Source organism: Battus philenor, unplaced genomic scaffold (genome assembly GCF_028537555.1).
Source record: "Battus philenor isolate CCGP_79_NKW_IND1 unplaced genomic scaffold, ilBatPhil1.0.hap1 SCAF_23, whole genome shotgun sequence".
Taxonomy (NCBI): Eukaryota; Metazoa; Arthropoda; class Insecta; order Lepidoptera; family Papilionidae; genus Battus; species Battus philenor.
The window spans coordinates 12,816,779-12,835,486 of record NW_027181686.1 but is presented as its reverse complement, the minus strand read 5'-3'; the positions used below and the strand labels follow the sequence as shown (position 1 = coordinate 12,835,486).

At 41.7% G+C, this 18,708-nt stretch overlaps 2 protein-coding genes across 2 annotated transcripts; both read left to right on the top strand.

Moving 5' to 3' along the window:
• The first annotated feature begins 2,949 nt into the window (after positions 1 to 2,949).
• Positions 2,950 to 7,379, top strand: LOC137924413 (fatty acid synthase-like). Its single transcript, XM_068767812.1, has 3 exons — positions 2,950 to 3,000; positions 4,974 to 5,117; positions 7,128 to 7,379. The coding sequence occupies exons 1-3, from the start codon at positions 2,950 to 2,952 to the stop codon at positions 7,377 to 7,379; spliced, it is 447 nt and encodes a 148-aa protein (XP_068623913.1).
• Positions 7,380 to 8,169: 790 nt separating this feature from the next.
• LOC137924412 (fatty acid synthase-like) lies at positions 8,170 to 17,605 on the top strand. The gene is made up of 12 exons (XM_068767811.1): positions 8,170 to 8,284; positions 8,333 to 8,453; positions 8,962 to 9,165; positions 11,094 to 11,210; positions 12,216 to 12,433; positions 13,389 to 13,531; positions 13,795 to 13,998; positions 14,653 to 14,842; positions 15,239 to 15,398; positions 15,963 to 16,132; positions 16,616 to 16,767; positions 17,375 to 17,605. The coding sequence occupies exons 1-12, from the start codon at positions 8,170 to 8,172 to the stop codon at positions 17,603 to 17,605; spliced, it is 2,025 nt and encodes a 674-aa protein (XP_068623912.1).
• The last annotated feature ends 1,103 nt before the right edge of the window (positions 17,606 to 18,708 follow it).

Sequence of the window (18,708 nt, the reverse complement as noted above, 5' to 3'; positions counted from 1 at the left end):
TGTTTGCGACATTAATAAATACATTTAAAAAACTTTTAAGTTAAACGGTTTTTTGATACCCAAATTTTGGTGGTTGTGGAAAAATATGTACCTAGTCCGCCATATTGGAACGGCGTCCATCTTGAATTTGACATAATCATCGCATCGTTTTACTAGTGTAGCCCTTTCATTTGATACCCATATTGAGGAGGTTAAGAAAAAATATGTAATCCGCCGTTTTATATCGGCGGCCATCTTAGATTTTTAATGTTATTGATTTTATTATATTGTATAGTCATCTAAATTAAATATGTGTACCAAATTTTAGATCAATCTGACAACGGAAGGTGCTTAAATTTCAATTTCTCATTTTGACCCAAACAAATAAATTCCGTACGGGTCGAACTAAATAAAACCGTTTAAAAATTTCCGCCTTCCTATCTACATTAAATAAATGAGATAAGGGGCACCTGTGAATACATGTCGCAGTTATTAATTGTATTAGTTATATATATACATATATTTATCTAGTCTAGTCATAAGTTTAACAGAACTTATGACTAGACAAATAAAATATCTGATAATTTAAAAAAAATATTTTATTTTAAAGTTCTATATGTGATTATGTAGAGTGAAAAAGAAACGCTACCGTACTAAGGCAGTTATTCAAAGTGTGCACATGAATTAAGATTACCTTAAAAGTTCCCGGACAAATGATGGCACTGTTGCGTGTTATTTTAGAGGAGACACAGAATTTTAATTTTAATTTAAACAACAACATCGCAGAAATATCAAACCACATCAAATCAAAATAAACTGAATCCCGGCCTCATCGTACCTGTACCCGTGGGTCCCGAATAAAGTCAGTTGCAGGACCCTTAAAAATGTTAACGAAACCAAAAACTTTATCGTCACAAAGAAGCGAAATTTCACCACAAATTTTCAAGAGGACGGAGCCAGCCAATAGGAACAAGTCAAAGTTTAATTTCAGTAGCAACAAAGTGCGACGCAATTGAATTGAAAATGCGCAAAGCGGTCGCTCGCAGCTAAGACATGCTGCACGAGCTCCGTCTCGACGGCCTCAAATAATATGCAAAAGTTGGTGACCACGATGTAATCGATGGTTTAAAAAGAAAAAAGGAATAATTGAATTAAATACTTCAACTAATGGTCAATTATGTTTATGAGCTTTGCAAGGACTGACATCGCGACGAAGTCAAAACTGATCCCGAGCACGATTCGCATATAATTTGTACTTCACACGCCCCGTCTAACACCGTCCAACACCGTAAACCTGATAACATTCATCCGCTGGCTGCATTCAATTGTTGCTGGACCCTGTCAGCCGTTTCGGCTCTTGCAGCTTCATCGGACTCACGGCTCGCGGACCCGAAATCCACGAGCTGATAAATAAAAAAAAATGTACATCAGACGCGGCGCCTGGCGTGTTGTATGGACTAATTGATATCTACTCGGTTTTCGGAGAGAGGTGTGATCGTTTCCTCCGAAGACATTGTAGCTGAATAGATATTGGTGTCCGCGCGCGATGCAGTGCCGCACGCACCGGCGACTGCAGCCCGGCGACTCCTCCCGGCAGGGTGGCAGTGTAACCAGCTAGTAACTCTCCACCGGTGTTGTTTTAAGATATGCGAATAGAATAATCCACCTCAAATTCTGGACCTAAAATCTATTATGCCATTTTGTTTGTTCGACATAAAACCTTAAACTTTAGTTTGTAAAAAACTAGCTTTGTTATATAATTTAGAGATCATGCTGAGTTCTGTATCGGAAAAAGAACAGCTGCGGCGCGCAGCTGCAATATGCTATTACAAGGAAAACGCTGTTGAAAGTCATCGTTCACTGATAGCAACATTTGATAAAAACCCTACGTTAATAAGAACACGTGACACATGGTTTCGACAATGTAGATTTTAGATTTCAAGGCAAGACAGCGAGTACTCACGCTCACTCAATAAAATGGGAGGACGAGCAAATGCAGGAGTTCCTTGATGCAATTGTTGCAACAAAACGCTACCGCAAATAAAGGATTATTTTTTGACAATCGTGAGTGGATACGAACGTTTTGTTTACCGCGCAGGAGCTAGATCACGTCGTCGTCGGCGCGGCGCACGGGGGAAGCCCACGCGAGCACGCTCCACGCTTACGTCGCGCGAAAGAGAGCGCTCTACTGTACTTGCCACCTTGTGATCATATTGTGGTCATAGTTATAAGAACCTGTACAGGGCTAAGCCGTACACGCTTCCACTTTGGACTTCGTGTTGTCATTACCTACAAGACTTGCCGGACCTAAAAAGAATCCCAAGACTATAATAATTTTTTCACATGCCTTTGTTTCGTCACCCATTCATATATCCCAATGTCTTCCATTTATTCCTCTATTATCCGTCATCTTTGTTTGCATTCCTTTGCAAATCTTGTTTTCCTTTCATACTTCGGATTGTTTCCATTGCTATACCACCAGAATATTCCAGGTTACAATTTCAGTTTATTCTTTATTTTTACTTTTGGTTTATTTTCTTACTTTTTACATTTTGTACCTTCAATTCTTATTTTACTTCCTTAATAAGTATATCACCCTTTTTTTATTTTACTTTTCCTTCTTTTATTTATTTATTGCTTATCGAATTTATTTGTTTCTTTTTATATTCTCTCCTATCGCCTTCCTGCGGCACTCCAGGAAGGTCTAGCGACTTCCCTCTTGACTTACCAACGAGGCGACATCACCCTTCTCTATTCTATCTGCAAACCGAAAGTCGCGGTCCTGAAATGATCAATTGAAACAGCGCATTAAATGAAAGTCAAATGGATTCTGGCTCAATGAAACCAGTGAAAAATACTTTAAAATTGCTTGAACGAAACATCTGGCTTTACCTGCCGTATTTCCCAGACCTGGCGACACTTGACTACCTCTTCGCTTCTATATAGCTACTGCTCTGTAAGCTACAAACAATGACGCAAGCCTTGGTCCGCGAGTTCCGACCGACGGCACACCTGAGCGAAGTGAGGACTATCGTTTGTCACATGATTCGCCACACGTGCCTCTCATCGCCGCGCCGCTGTGGGAACCCTTGGTTATAATGTTTTTGTTAATTTCAGTGTGACGAACGGACTGCCTTCACCGAAGGCTGGAGGAGTTTCTACAGTCATTTAAATTAAATAACCCATTGCACTTTTTCAGACAAATAATCTCTTCAAATGTATTATCTTTTAACTTGAATAACAATGAGTATTTATATCAGTTTAATAGTATACAAGCATCACTCAGGTACAAAAATATGAGAACATTACTTCGCTTGGGACAGAGAACTTTGTACTTCTGAAGTAACTCCATCATTGGGGCACGCACTTGCAATTTAAAAATGTCAGCCATTTCTAGGAAGTTAATAAATAGTTTGCAGCAAAAGACAAACAGTTTCTCTAGTACTATACGCATGAGTTACTTGAAAGAAGCGCCAAACGTGTAGACAGAGACGGAATGTATTTTGAACATCAGCTTCACCACACATTTTAAGTTAACAGGCATACATTGGTCGCAAAGGCTTGTGCAATTTGTGGGAACATACACCTCATATAGCAACAGTGCAAAAACTTGGATTGCTTTTGGACAAATCGCTCACATGGGGACTTCTGCTTCAACATATGAATCGTTAGGTGTTTGCATCAGCAGGCTCCTTGCGAATCCTTTATCTTTCATATCCTTGCTACTACTCATTGCCGGCCTTGTGTGCCTTCAGAACATTTGTATTAGATTCATGTTAACACGTGCAAATGTGATCATGTTTCAATTTTGTACTAACCTTAAGTTGTTACCTGCAGGACTTCGCGCCAGTACTCGTTTTCACACACAGTTTTCCTTCTCTGTTGCACATCATTCAACCCTCTTAGACTCTTTTACCATAAATATAGATACCTTTTTCACAGGAGTCATATGGTAAGTCGCTCGGAGAACTTAAAATTGGAGATGTCTGTACATTGTACTGTATTTATGAGTAAATCCTTCTCTGTTGTTGTTGTTAGGTTACGAAAAGCTTTGCTAGTAGTAAACAGACGCCCACAATTGCTGCCATATGAAGGTGCCAAAACTTCATCCGCCTAACCTTAAACCTACCTACCTAACCTAACCTAACATTAAACCTTACGATATTAACAACCTAATATGTTTGTATTATTTATATTATTATTAAAAGTATAGTATTTATATAAATAAACTCCTCACTCAAAGTTTTTGGTTTTAGGGCACAGCCTAATTGTATACCTTTTAATACAAATCGTATACCTTTTATTGACTATTTTTTTAATAGTCTGAGTTTACTTTTTAATGTTAAATAAAATATATTCAAATAAAAAAAGGAACAAAATTCCGCCGTCATCCACTGAATTAAAAACGCTGCCCGATTTACATACAACACATGTGTTTATGATTAATACGTAATCGCATTTCATGAATATTAAAAACTAACGGTATATATACCCGGGAGCCCGCAACATGCGAGTGTTGGCCGGACTGTCGTAATGGTGAGTATTGCCGCGGGGGCGGGCGGCCCCTGACACCTCAGTACTACTTTCATCCTGCGTGCATATAGCCGTAGCTGCGCACGCGCTGCGGGAACGATTTCAGAAGACGAGCTCGCGATTTCATAGATGCAGTTAATTTTGAAGTAGGTCCTTTGGTCCACCGAATTTGTAGACGCCAGCGCATTCCGTGGGATTTACCGGAGCTTTTCCTTAGCGTTATAACGTAGGAGGATTTTGCCAACTCTCCCTAGGGCAATATAAGAGTATATCATCACCGTCATTTCATCAGTAAATCATCCATTGCTGAACATAGCTCACACATATACATTCCCGACGGCTGGAGGCGGCCTCACTCCAGCGTCTTTTGACGATCTTAACAAGGAGTGCACACAGTTTATCAAGCAAACAATTGATCTATTGAAAGAAATATGTTTTACGACACGTGATTATTCCTGCAGATTATGGCGCCACAATCTTCAGACGCGAGCGGTTCGCGCGGGGCTGTCGCCGAGGTTGACGGCGATGTGGTCATCTCCGGAGTCGCCGGTCACTTCCCGGACACGGACTCCGTCGCGCACTTTGGCGAACAGCTCTTCAATAAGGTTTGCGTGTTCATACAAAGATTGACGTCTTCGCGTCACCTTTTTTACCGAAGCTCAAACTGAGAGATGATTCAGTGAAGGACAGCACTTGAATAGTCCATCGTTGGACACAATCGGATCGGGAGGCACTCTCTCTACCTTAAGGAACTTGACAGCGACGTTTTTCTTTGATGTGACGTGTTCATTCTATTTTCAATTCAATCAACTCTTGGAAATTAAAGCAATGTGTCCGTTCAACAGTCCATTATTTGTGGCTCGCTCTGTCGCGCGCTACGCAGTAAGTGCTGCGTCATTATTGTCCAAGGTTCTGTAGCGGCGAAGCAGGAAGTGAACTGACGACACGGTTGAGGTTGCGAGACGCGGCAGGCAGTTCTAGTCCTGGTGCATTTTTTTATTTATTCATTAATGAGCACCAGCCGATGCAGCTGTTTAACAACAATATCAATTTATGAGTTCATAGCAAACAGCGCGCAGTTTCAATGGAGCTGAATGTTTCTGGTTTGTGCACAATTCACCTCGTCTCGTGTCGTTACGTACTAATATTTAACTGGATCGCCGAGCTCTTGGATCGCTCCGGTGGACGCGTGGGCAAGAGGACCGCGCCTTGAGACCTCGCTCGTCGCCAACACTCCGCTTAGCATTCCGACACAAGGGCGCCCGAGATGGTTGACCTTCTTGGTCGGTTGCTGTTGCCTGCTTAATATCACTACTGCCACTTCGCACGGCTTCAGCGTTGGAAGAAGTTGCGCATGACATTCCAGCAACACTAATATATTGTATGACCGAGTTGGCATCCCCTGTGATAAATGATCCGACCTCGTTTCCAACCAGACCTGTTAGTTATCGAATGGAATATATTACAAGTCTGTTTTGCGCTTCCATAGAGTGTTGGTAGTGAGATTTAAGAAGCGCCTCGTCGCGGCGGCCGAGTAATAGCTCGGTTCGCTGCGATGCGATCAGTAAATTATATTTTTATAAATCAATCACTTCGGAGCCCGGCGCATCGCAAGGTCGCACCGTTCAGTTGACCCGCGTGCCAGTTGTATAAACAAAGTAGTTGTTGTGGAATCTATATTGACATACCTATACCATATATCATTAGATTTTGTTTTTCGGCCTTCGACTGTAAATTTATTGTCGAAATTATTTATTTAACTTCACTTTTGCTCACCACCTTGATGTAATCCCTTTTACACTTTATTGGATTTCCCCGTGATCTTTTCTGGTCCCATGGTCTACGTATGAGCCGGCGCGTGCACAAGGAAATTCTTCCCGCTCTAAGGTTGATAGCTGTGATTTCTAAGCCCCTAAATTTACTGTCAGTTACGTAGTAACTTCCAACATCTACCTTTTTGTTGCCATTTGAGCAACCTTCAGCTTGTTTGATGGTAACCGAAGTTTTAGGTTCATATGTAATGGGTCGAACGTATTGCTCAAGTATTGAAGATCTCTTGTGGATTTTTAGATTCGTTTTGAACAAACTTTGTTAGATGTGGAAAATACGAGAAATAAACTCATATAGATTTTTCACAGGTCTTGAAAAACTTAACAAATCCTTCACGGGCCTGAGTGCACGTGTATGATGAAGTCCCACAAGATATCTTAGACCTTCAGTTGCATTCAGTCAGTTCAGTTGTAAGCCTAAAATCAAAATGATAATATTAAATAATTTTTTTTACAGCATTCAATAGTTTTTAGTTGGTTGAAATGTGAATTGATTCACTTAAATGGTTGATATTATTTTCCTCATTAAACATTGCTCCTCTCCGTAGCTCAGCATTCCGTGCCGGTGGCAATTTGCTATTTATAATTTTACAAATAATTGACGATTTATAAGCGCGTGTGAACGGCTACTTGAATTTGAATTTTATTTAAAATAATTATCATCTAATTATCGAAGGTGCACGCATAATCAATATGTAATTACACCTCCGTGGTCTATCCGTAGCTTTTGTCCTTTTTAGTGTGCGTCTTGTATTTTGATAAACGTGGAGTCGTCGTGTGACGCAGGTGGAGCTGGTGTCGTCAGAGGAGCGGCGCTGGAAGAAGTTCGGGACGGAGAACCCGCGGCGCGCCGGCACGCTCAACAACCTCAATAAGTTCGATGCCTCGTTCTTCGGCATCGACTACAGGGAGGCGCATGCCATGAACCCCGCGAGCAGGCTGCTGCTGGAGAGATGCTACGAAGCGCTCATCGACGCAGGTACAGCGCGAGCTCCAACGAAGAGTTCTGAGGTCCCTTCGAAGTGGTACCCCAGCTGATTAAGTTCACCGGTTTCACCAGCGACTTGCCGTGTAATAAGTAATTTATTGGAGATCACAAGCTAAAGTGATGGTAAATTAATCTGGTCTGAGCGCCTCCTGGAGTGGCGACCACATAGTGAAGGTGGCAGGAAGTCGTTGGGTGCGGGCGGCGCAAGACCGGACATCGGCTGATACGAGTATGATGATAAGACGTCCTCGAGCTCGCTTTCTTAAGTCAATGTTTAATTCTTCTTCTGTCGCTCATTCAGTAGGACCAGTTGGGAGCGTCTTGCCTCCAGCGACTTCGGATGATCACAACAGTGTCGCCTGTCCACGTCATGGGTGGACGCTCTATGTTGCGCTCGCTGGTTCGTGGTCTTCACTCCAGAAACTTAAGGCCCCAGCGTCCATCTGTTCTGTTCTGTGATACTACTTTCTATGCGCTGGGCTATGTGGAATGTTTTCGTTCGACTACGGATCTCCGCGTTCTTGATTCATAGTGTATAAGTCAAGTTCCTCATTAAAATTAGTGTTATTGATCCTTTCTGAAACCAGTAACGTTTTAGAATCAACATTCGTCCCCGTGTGATATAACTTCGTTATTGTAATCTGAATGCGGCGGTCGCCTTATACTATTGCAACATTTACATTACGAATTGGCATTTGTCTTTCGTATTTACATACTGATAATTAAATTATAAATTTATAAATATATATAAATTTCAAACGTCATGTTGGTGATCCTAAGTTAAATAAATAAAAAGAAAGAAGGTAATTGAGATCATATTTATGGCAATACAAACTGCTCATGAATGATGAAACACAATATCGCAGAGGAACTAAGGAGGAGGCGAGCTCTGGCAAGTTACTGACTCTCACCTGCCCGGACTGCACCGACATAGTGTCGCATGTTGCACAGGAACGTTCCAAGGTAAATGTTTGCATTGGTTAAGGGTTGTGTGTCGCTACAGGCATCAGCCCCGGGGAGATGCGCGGCGCCCGCGCAGCAGTGATCGTCGCCATCTGCTTCACGGAGAGCGATCGACTTCTCTTCCACGACAAGCTGGAGAACAACTACCACGGGGTGAACGGGTAAGCACACAATGTCGGACTGCCAGCGCCGCGCCGGCCAGAAGGAGGCTCGGGGTGTTGCATAGTGCCTTCCATTCATCCAGGCAAGACAAGCACCACGGCATCGCTTTGGATACATTCGGTGGAAGGGAGAAGTTTACACTTCGTATCTACTCCAGAGGAGTGGTTTATAAAGTGTTGTGTCTGCTCTGTGGTCGATAACAACGCGCATTGTTTTTATTCGCTCGAAACGTGTAGAGCTTGGTTTGTTGACTCATACATAGATAATATTATGACGAACACCTACGTACGTAATGTACATTGTTGAATTTAATTTAAAAAGAGCATTTGTTGATTTTTCATCCGGCTGTTTACAGCGGATGATCATTTCGAGTCTGTGATCGCGTACTGCTTATAATGTTAAAATAGTTGGCGATTCAAAGGTCTACTTAATAATTTTTAAATTTGAATTCATTACAATATGCACGTAAGTTGTCGGTGCTACGTGGACACGGTTCTCGCGCGGCAGGTGCTCCCGCGGGGCGATGGCGGCGCGCATCTCGCGCTGGCTGGGGCTGACGGGGCCGGCGTACGCCGCGGACACGGCCTGCTCCAGCGCGCTGTCGGCGGTGCAGCGCGGCTACCGGGCCATAGCGGACGGCGAGTGCGACGCGGCCATCGTCGCCGGCGCCAACCTGTGTCTCAACCCCATGCTCACCATGCAGTTCGTGAGGTAACAACAACTAGAACAAAACAATTACATTTAATACGATGCTGCTCGCGGTCCGTCCTCGAAACTGTGGCAAGATCGGACACCCTCCATCCTTTGGCGTTAAGAGTGAAAGAGAATATTATGAAAGCGAGAGAAAATGGGAAGAATATAAGACTATACTGGGTGAAAGCGCACGCGGGGATGGAAGGGAATGAGAGGGCGGATCAGTTGGCCAAGGATGCGGCCCTAAAGAGCAAAAAAAGACCTGAATATGAGAGATGCCCCGTTTCATTCGTCAAGCGACAACTGAGACTGGAGTCGCTCGACGAATGGAACAGGAGGTATATGGAAGGAACGACGGCTTCAGTGACGAGGATATTTTTCCCGGACACCATTTCAGCCTACCGCGTGCTCCGCAGTATCGAGGTGGACGCGGTCTCGGCCCAGCTCTTCACGGGGCACGGGGGGTTCTCTGAGTACCTTCACAGGTTCAAGCTCAAGGAGGACCCCTCGTGCTTTTGTGAACCGGGCGTGGGCCAGACCGTGGTCCACCTTGTGGCCAAATGTCCGGCGTTCGGAAGACTGCGCGCAGATTCCGAATGCCGGATGGGCAAAAAGATAGAGGAAAGGAATATCTCGGCCATCATGCAAGACGAAGGGGAGAGAGAATGCTTCCTCAGTTCCTGCAGGAAGGTGGTAATAAATGCAATAGGTAAAAATAAAACGAACACTAAAATATAGAAATAAAAGGGATATAGTAGTTCCAAAAATAGTGTTATAAATAGTATAATATAAGATGATAATTACAAAGAAAATACATGTTAAATATTTGAATAATAAATAATGTTGCAAAATAAAATAGTAGGGAAATCTAGAATGTAGTTGTTGAGGATGGATGTATGGCTAATGGAATGAATGAGAAAGACTGGGAAAATTGTAGAATGAAAAAAACAATACGACAGATAAGATGATATATGAAAGAGAAGAATGATAATAATAAAAAATATGAATAAATTACTAGAAATAAAAAGTCCCTGTCCCACACGAGATAGGGGAACGAGTGGTCCCCAACAGCGGGGACCAATAAAAAAAAATACGATGCTGATGAGTGATGTAAGAAGATATGCAATTAATGGCCCGAGATACTAGGAGACGCATTCATTTGGCACCTTTGCGTGACCTTTTCAAGTAATCCAGCCCCGCACAGAACTTGTTATTGTGCCGAGTAGCGAAAGTAGAAATGTTCGTCAAAGACTCTAAAGAAGAAGTGAAGCTGAATCCCTTGCGCCGTCAGTTGACCCTTTGAAAGGAATACAAATCAACAATTGCAGCGATCACGTTCCCCACGGCCACAATACTTTGTATGTAAAATTATTCTAGGGCATTCCATTTCAAATTTGAACCCCGATTTGAATTCAGAGGCCATAAGAGATGTGTTCGCTGCCGTTGCGTAAGACACGTGTGAACTGTATATAACATCTGTTCATGCGTGAATACATCTTCGATCGAACTTCGGTTGTCATCTTCATCGCCGACGTGCTCGGCCATTTCTTCCGTTGTTAAGTAGAGAAGTTTTGATTATCACATATTGACATCTGTTTCTTAAGGAAATTTAGCAAGAGTTCTTGTCTTTTGCATCACGTTTAGGGTCACATACGTCAAGGCCACTGTTACCTCTCTTCCTCCTACACTATTACTGTCCGGTCCGTTGTTCGGAAATGGCTGAGCGAGCGCCGTGACCCTGCCTGCTTCGCTGAGAGCGCACCGTTAAGACGAAGGAGAATCACATTTCGGACGCGTTCTTTATCTCCTTTACAGCAAAGCGTTGACTCCTACTCTTCAATATTTGCGTCTTCTCTTCTGTCGGCTCCGCGTCGTGTATTACGCTAAATATAATAAAGCTGTTGGTAGAGTTGGGCCGAATGCTTAAAGGAACTGCACGTCCCCAGGCTGGGAGTTTCCTCTCAGGAGGGCAGGTGCCGCTGCTTCGACGAGCGCGCCGACGGCTACGTGCGCTCCGAGGCGGTGGTCGTGTGCGTGCTGCAGAGGGCGAAGCACGCGCGGAGGTACCGCCTGAATACTTTTAAATCAAATCATTTATCTGCTGAATATAGGTTACATCCATATATATTTCTTTCAAATATAATATTTGTTAATTTGGAATTAAATATGATATCAAGATTTACACCATAACATTATATTGTACTAATTATATTATAATTATGTTACAGCAACCACATTATACACATTGCATTACCTTAATTGCGTCTTTAACAAATCAGCAATTGAATAAAATCATCTATTGATCACGATATACTTAAAACTACTTTTAAATTACTTAATGAAATAATAAACGAAGATTTATAAAGAAGAAAAGAATATGGCAGCGATGTCGCTTGATTATTTTCATTTAGGCTATATCCGATAAAGTGTATATGTGTTAAACTCTATCAAAAGATGTGTTGTTGTGGAGTTTCTTCGTGCTTCTTCTTCGCAAAAATATAACATCTTCCGAGGCAGTGGAGAGTCAAAAATAGAATTGATTAAAAAGTAAATAGATAAGTTTAGTTTTAGTTCTGTTAAAAGTTCCAATGTTGAATAAACGAATTTTATCTCTATCTAATACTTATATAGGTTGCTTTTCTTCTTTGGTAGGTATTTTTGTAGAAGCGCTGTTTTGGTTCTTCCTATAGATAAGATATTGACCACCCTTATTAGTAGCTTTGTATTAACTGAACGTCTGATTTTAAACTGACCAGCCCGGGCATACAAAACAGAACTACTTCGTAAATAAACAAGAATGGAAATTTGAGGAGCTTCAAGTGTATTAAACAAGGGTTTATGATTTTATATAGGGGTGAAGTTTCACATATTATCATATCAAACATGTTCCTTATCATCATCACACCAACAGGAGTGCGCCACAGCTCGTCACGACGACCGCTCTCTCGCTGTCTGTGCCGAGTCACTTGCCGCACCTTGACACACACGTACAGACACACGTTACTTTTCATGACATTATCGTCATCTATAGAATGTTGTTTGTAGAGTCAACCCTTGTCTAATTCTAGTCTCAGGTTCGACAAAAGTCATTGTGATTTCACTACGGAAGCAACAACTTTCAGGGTGTACGCTAAAATCGTTCACGCAAAGATGAACTGCGACGGGTACAAGGAGCAGAGCATCACCTACCCCTCAGGCCAGGACCAGCGCCTGCTGCTCAACGCGTTCTACAAGGAGTGCAGCGTCGATCCTTCGACGGTAGAGTTCGTGGAAGCTCATGGCACAGGTGAAAAAAGAAACTTTCAATTTTTCTTACTAAGTTCGCCAGATGTCATTTTATAAATTTCAAAAGTTTATTCATCTAAAAAGGCTGAATAAATAGATCTATATAAATAAATAAAATCGGCGTGTCTTTTTGTAATATTAAAATGACACCTTTTTTTCATAAATATGTATAAATATACGGTACATACATGAAAATTACATTTTTAATTTTTGTCTTCTGTCTATTTGTTCTGACGGTACTTATACTGGCAGCTAGCTGATGTGATAAGGAGTAACTTGGGCTACTTTGACTTTAGAAAAGTTCGTGTATATAATAATATCGTGACACCTACAAAAGTCAGTGCGAGCCACCCGAAGCGAAGCGGGCGAGAGACAGCTGATATTAAATAGAATAAAAAATTGTAATTGATTTTAATTAACAATACAGTTAATAAATTGCTATTACTGCTATAATATGTTAAGGACGTTTGTGTTTGTATAAATTTGTTTATAAAATGTAAGTTTTAAATGTAAAAAATGTAATGTTTTTTAAAATGTAAGTTGTAAGACGTGGTTTTTAATTTATTCTTCCGAATCAGTTTCGCCCCCTTCAAAGTAATCCCGTCTGGAAAAGTTTTTTTTCTTGCTACAGCCTTCAGACCTTCCGTGATTCGGTTTTTTACTCCTCGTTCGTGTCGGCTTATCTGAGCTGTCCTTATGAGTTTACTGAACAGCCAGAAGTTGCGATCTTAGCACCAATCGAGACCTGACACGTTTGAGACAAAAACATCCTTCGAAATTGGCTTGAGCTAAATGATATGGATTGGAACTTTTGACAAACAGACGCTTGGCAAATGTTATAGACAGTCTTAAGAATTGAGTAAAATTACTTGCCTTCCCGGGAGTTTTAAATAACAATTTTACTTACTTTTCGATCACAGCAAAGACCATTAAAAAAAATAAACTGTTTTGAACAGGAACCAAGATCGGAGACGTGGAGGAGTTGAAAGCGATCGACGAAGTGTTTTCCGTCGGTCGCACAGAGCCAGTGTTGATCGGATCGGTCAAATCCAACATGGGTCACAGTGAGGCAGCTTCCGGAATGTGCAGCCTTGCCAAGGTATACTCAGTTCTTTACTCACTGGCTCACTTTTCGCCTTTTTATTTACCTAAAATTGCTTCAATTAATTCAAGAAAGAGAATATGAATAAATAAATAAATATGCAACCAGAGCGGCGCATAGGACAGATTACACAAGATGTACCATCTCTTAGGAGTCAAACTTGCGAATTGCAATTGTTGATTGCAATCATTAAACATGTTATTTTTTCAATGAAAAATCTATTGTAATATTGTAACATACAATAAAAATTGTTTGAATAGGCTTGCATCGCATACAACTCTGGCTACATCCCGCCAAACTTGCACTACGAGACCCCGCGGCAAGAGATACTCGGTCTAGTGGCAGGCCGCCTGCAAGTAGTGTCGGACAAGCGGCCGTGGGGCCGGGGCAGATATGCTATCAACAATTTTGGGTTCGGTGGGGCCAATGCTCACGTGCTATTGGAGAAATACGCCAGGACAAAGGTTTGTCACTAAGCGCCCTACGCAGAGGTTTAGGTGTCTCCAATACTCCCTCCTCTCCTACTTTAAACCCGGTGAAGCTGTAGATCCCAATGCAAACAGTTTAAGACCACAGAATAAGACTATTCCTGATTTGTATGATGATGATTTTTCTTTAATGAGTCGTCGATTCTTATCGTTATTTTATTATCTTTAATCGTTTCAAACGACAGCGCGGGGCAATCGACCGCTAGCACCATCTATCGGCAACGTTCGAAATTGCAAAGCCCCATTGCATGTTTAGTTTACATATGTATAAAACTTTTAATAAACATACACGGTTCGCCAAATGTTTTTTTGTAAAATTTTTCGTATTTTCGTTAAGGCATAATGAAGATTCTTCATGGAGAAAAAAATTAAAATTTGGAGACACAGAAGCCAAATACAACCACAAAGTTAATTAAAATGCCTGTCTCTTGCTGTCAAATATATATAATGTATATATTATATAGCGCTGGAGGCAGGCCGCTTACTATGAATTGTGCTGTTTTTTTTTTGTATTCCGTTGACCTGTGAAGGGTCAATAACTTTTGATGGTAAATATAACTTGATAACTTACGTAGAGACGTGAGCTAGCGAGCAGACATTCTCCCTCCACCTGTCCGAACTGCTCTTCAGGTAAACAACGGCTTGCCGTCGGATGATCTGCCGCGGCTTGTCTGCGTGTCGGGTCGCACCAGCTCGGCCGTAGATAAGATCTTGAACGATCTTGAGTCTAAACCGATCGACGTCGAGGTGGTGCGCCTGTGGCACGCCGTGCACGCGACCAGAATCCTCAACCACAGTCACAGAGGATATGTTCTGCTGGGTAAGGTATTCTTAGTCATATCCTCCTTAGTCAGTTCCTCACGTTCACCATTATGTTATCTTATTTTCTTTAAAAGGGGTAATTTAAAATTGGAATTGAACTACTTATTAAATAAAAATCCGTAAAAAAGTATGTTATATTGTGGAGGATTTTTTAAAGCTTCGGTCAAATATGGTCACAAAAAAAAAACAATGAATTTGTTCAAATTCTTCTCAGATCAGAATTCCTTTGGAACCCTTTAAGCCTTGGGAGCCTTGAGGGATCATTACGGGAGAGCTCAATTTGATCATTTCACGTGATCCTGTGCGCGCAAAACTATGAACGAATCAAATAATTGAACTTCTGAATTTATTGCTTAATAATTTATTGGATATGATTTTATTATTATTATCTCAGGTAACGGTTTTTCGAAAAGTATTCCATTACACCGACACAGCCGGCGCAGTGGACGAGCGCGCAGACCGGTGTGGTTTGTTTATTCAGGAATGGGAGACCAATGGTCACGTGTAGCCAATCATCTAAAGGCTTTGACGGTGTTTTCAAATTCCATCACCAAGTAAGTGATCATTTAATGTTAATTATAAACGTCACGAAATTATTGACACTGTGCGAGGAGTGAGTCAATAAATAGCTGTGGACTCAGGGAAATAGAGGCCGGTCATCAAAATTCAGTGCAAAAAACCTTCTTGGAACAGTTTCGCCGTGGATCTTGCCAGTATTAGTAATGCGTCCTGCAAAAGTATAACAGCGTAAAAGAAGATCAAGGAGCGTGATTGAACGATTGATTCCATTTGAAAACAAGGAGAACGACACTGTGGTGACAGACTAGACGGTGTACGTTACGCTCCGCTTGTCGCCGAACGCGTTTGAGAGCATTCTCCTTTGGTAAGGATGGCAGTCTGTGTGGATAAAATGAACTCTAGGAGTAGTAGTTCTATTGAATGTTCTTGTATCGGTGAGGCATTGTTGATGCACCGAGGAGGTTGAGCCAGTGTGCGCTAACTAATAATTCTGTGTTCTACTAAAAGATTTTCTCTTTTATAAATCATTTACAGGATTCGTGTGATTATGAAATTAATCTTAAGATAACAAAGGAAGAATTTACATGATATATTCGCAGGTCCCGCGACGCTTTGAAATCTAAAGGAATAGATTTGCTAGATATTGTCTACACGAATAAAGCAACTTCTGTCGGAGCCCTTGCCTCGTGCTTCGTTGGCGCTGTTGCTGTTCAGATCGGCCTCACGGACGTGCTGCGCAGCGTCGGCGTGGAGCCGGATCATATTGTTGGTAGGCAGGGGTGCTTGTTCTGTATTTGATGCAAGGTCTTAATAAAGATGCGCTAGGATTTAGTTTGAATTACCTGTGTTTATGTTACACGTTCAAAACAATCAACATTCCATTATCATCAGTGTCAGGTTAGCATGAGGGCATCTACTGCTAGAGAGATGCTTCTACCACACATCACCGAGGAGACCGGTTAAGAGGCGACACCGCTCTCCGATGACCTGAACTGGGTCATGTGCTCATCTCGTTACATGTCCGGCGCCGCGCTGGCCGGGCCGCAGTGTCCACATCGCAGCCCGCTGGCCTCGGCGGCCGCGCGGCCTGCGAGCGCACTGTGTCGCTGTGTCTGACTGCGTCTGTTTCTTTTGTCGTCAACAGTCTTTTTTCTTCCTGGATGATCAGATGTTAGTTTCTTAGACGTTATGACGCGTTATTGAAGATCAGCCGTGGGAAGTGTTTGTCGTTAAACGACCGGTGGCCTGGCAGGCGAGGGCGTCGGGCAGCTCGCGTGCGCCTACGCAGACGGGTGCCTCACTGCTGCTCAGGCGATCCTCTGCGCGTACTGCTGCGCCGTGTCCTTCAATGAAGCGACCACAGTCAAGGGATCTATGGCGATTGTCAGCAAAGGCATCAAAAAGGTATGAACTAACATGTCAGGGTCTTTGTTAGGTAGTTTGATTTATTTATATATGTGCTAGCTGTTCCTTTTATTTCGCATGAACCTCTTTCTGCGGGTGTAATTTCATAAAGTCCATTCTTGGTAACTATAACAGACCTAAACAAATTTTCTGGTCATAAAAGACCTATGGTTTGAAATCATGTTTTTTAATGAAACCCTTTCGAAATGAATATCCCATGAACTGTTCTTAGTAGCCTACTTCGCAAAAGTAATATTTATAATAAAATTCAAGTCTCTAGGGCTTTTAGTTTCAGAGATTCTGTGAAGAGTTATTACATTCGTGGTAATCTCGTATACAAGTAGATAAAATTAGTTAATACAAATAGTTGCAATAGTACTTTTAAAGGAACGATAAGCGGGCGGAGGTGAGCTATCACCCGAGCAGTTGGCGGGGAAGATAATCAAGGGTGGCCTAAGAAAGTGCATTCACATATGTACAGACAATATGTATAATTTGCAACATTTATATATTATTTATTATAGATTCTATATAATAATTAAAGGATATACAAAGTTGCAGTTAAATTTCTGGATGATTTCGTTACATCTTTAATCTTATTTGTTAGATAAAGGAACTGTGCCCCGTGGAGTTGGAGGTGGTTTGCCACGACGTGGTGAGTTGCAGCGCGGTGGCCGGCCCGGCAGCAGCGGTGCAGGACTTCGTCAACAGGCTGACCGCGCAAGGCGTTGCGGTCAAACAAATCAACAGCGCGGACGTCGCGTTACATTCCAGATACGTGACGAACACCAGTAAGTGTCGTGTGACTGCATCACCACGCGACAGACAGTTGCCGTGAGGTCCTGTTTATATAAATAGAAAAATCTTTATCGAAAAATTGTTCAATATCATCTATATAATCAAGCATTGATATAAGTTTGGATCATTTTTAATAATCGAATGTTCACAAAATATCTTCCTCACCTATAATCTACATTAAATAATAAGGAGCTGTTATTAAAAAAAAAACTATTGTTGATAATTCAATGTTTGAAGGCGCTACACTTTTGAAGCACCTTGAAGAGGTGATAACAGACGCAAAGGGTCCAACTGACCGCTGGCTGTCCACGTCAGTGCCTCAGAACCTTATGAATAATTCCATCTTCGCGAAAGCATCTCCTGCATACTTCGCCAACAGCCTGCAGGTAGGTCAACCTCAAAACATATCAGCCATCGTACAAGTGTTTTCACTTCACTATTGTCAGCGTTGCTCAAAAGTAGTTTCCGCAATAAAATTTGGAATAATGGTATTAGTAAAGAGATGTCAAATATAAGTACGTAAAGAAAAGTTTAACTGTTATATGTTAAGTACATTGTACTAGACAAGAAGTTTCAATGAACTTTGATTTTCATTTCATAAAATTTCTTGCACTGCTCACCAGAAGGCAGTTACATAGAGATCCAGTAAAAATCCGATAATTTATTCATTCATACATAAATTTTTATACCCTAAATATTTCTATCAATATATTGGAAATATTTTACATTACGTGTCGATTTATAGTTTTGACTAGAGCTTTTAGAGATTTATAAGTTCTCTTTAGAACGATTGAATCTGTCCAGATGTGAATACAAAACGTTCTACTGAATAAATGAACTACAAAATGCTTTTATACGACAGAGTCCGGTCCTATTCGAAGAGATTTCCAAGCTGATGGGCGGAGAAGAGGCCATTACGGTTCAGATGGCTGATCAGGGAGTTCTGCGTGAAGTTCTAAAACAAAGTCACTTGGATCCGGTCAACATCGAATTGTCTCAAGTGGACAGTAACGATAATATACAAGTTTTACTCAACGCTTTGGGAAGGTAAGCGAGCTGGCAATGCTCTCGTGATTGGTGTACCACATGGATATGTAACAAAAAGTGTTTTCAGGTTGTATATCGCTGGTGTGGATCTTGACC

Excerpts from the sequence above, each read along its gene's own strand:
- LOC137924413 (XM_068767812.1), top strand. The coding sequence starts at position 2,950 with ATGACGCAAGCCTTGGTCCGCGAGTTCCGACCGACGGCACACCTGAGC. Across the intron at positions 3,001-4,973 it reads CGACGGCACACCTGAGCGAA|ATTATGGCGCCACAATCTTC; the intron begins GTGAGGACTATC and ends TTATTCCTGCAG. Across the intron at positions 5,118-7,127 it reads GCGAACAGCTCTTCAATAAG|GTGGAGCTGGTGTCGTCAGA; the intron begins GTTTGCGTGTTC and ends CGTGTGACGCAG.
- LOC137924412 (XM_068767811.1), top strand. The coding sequence starts at position 8,170 with ATGAATGATGAAACACAATATCGCAGAGGAACTAAGGAGGAGGCGAGC. Across the intron at positions 13,999-14,652 it reads AGAAATACGCCAGGACAAAG|GTAAACAACGGCTTGCCGTC; the intron begins GTTTGTCACTAA and ends ACTGCTCTTCAG. Across the intron at positions 16,133-16,615 it reads GGAGCCGGATCATATTGTTG|GCGAGGGCGTCGGGCAGCTC; the intron begins GTAGGCAGGGGT and ends GTGGCCTGGCAG.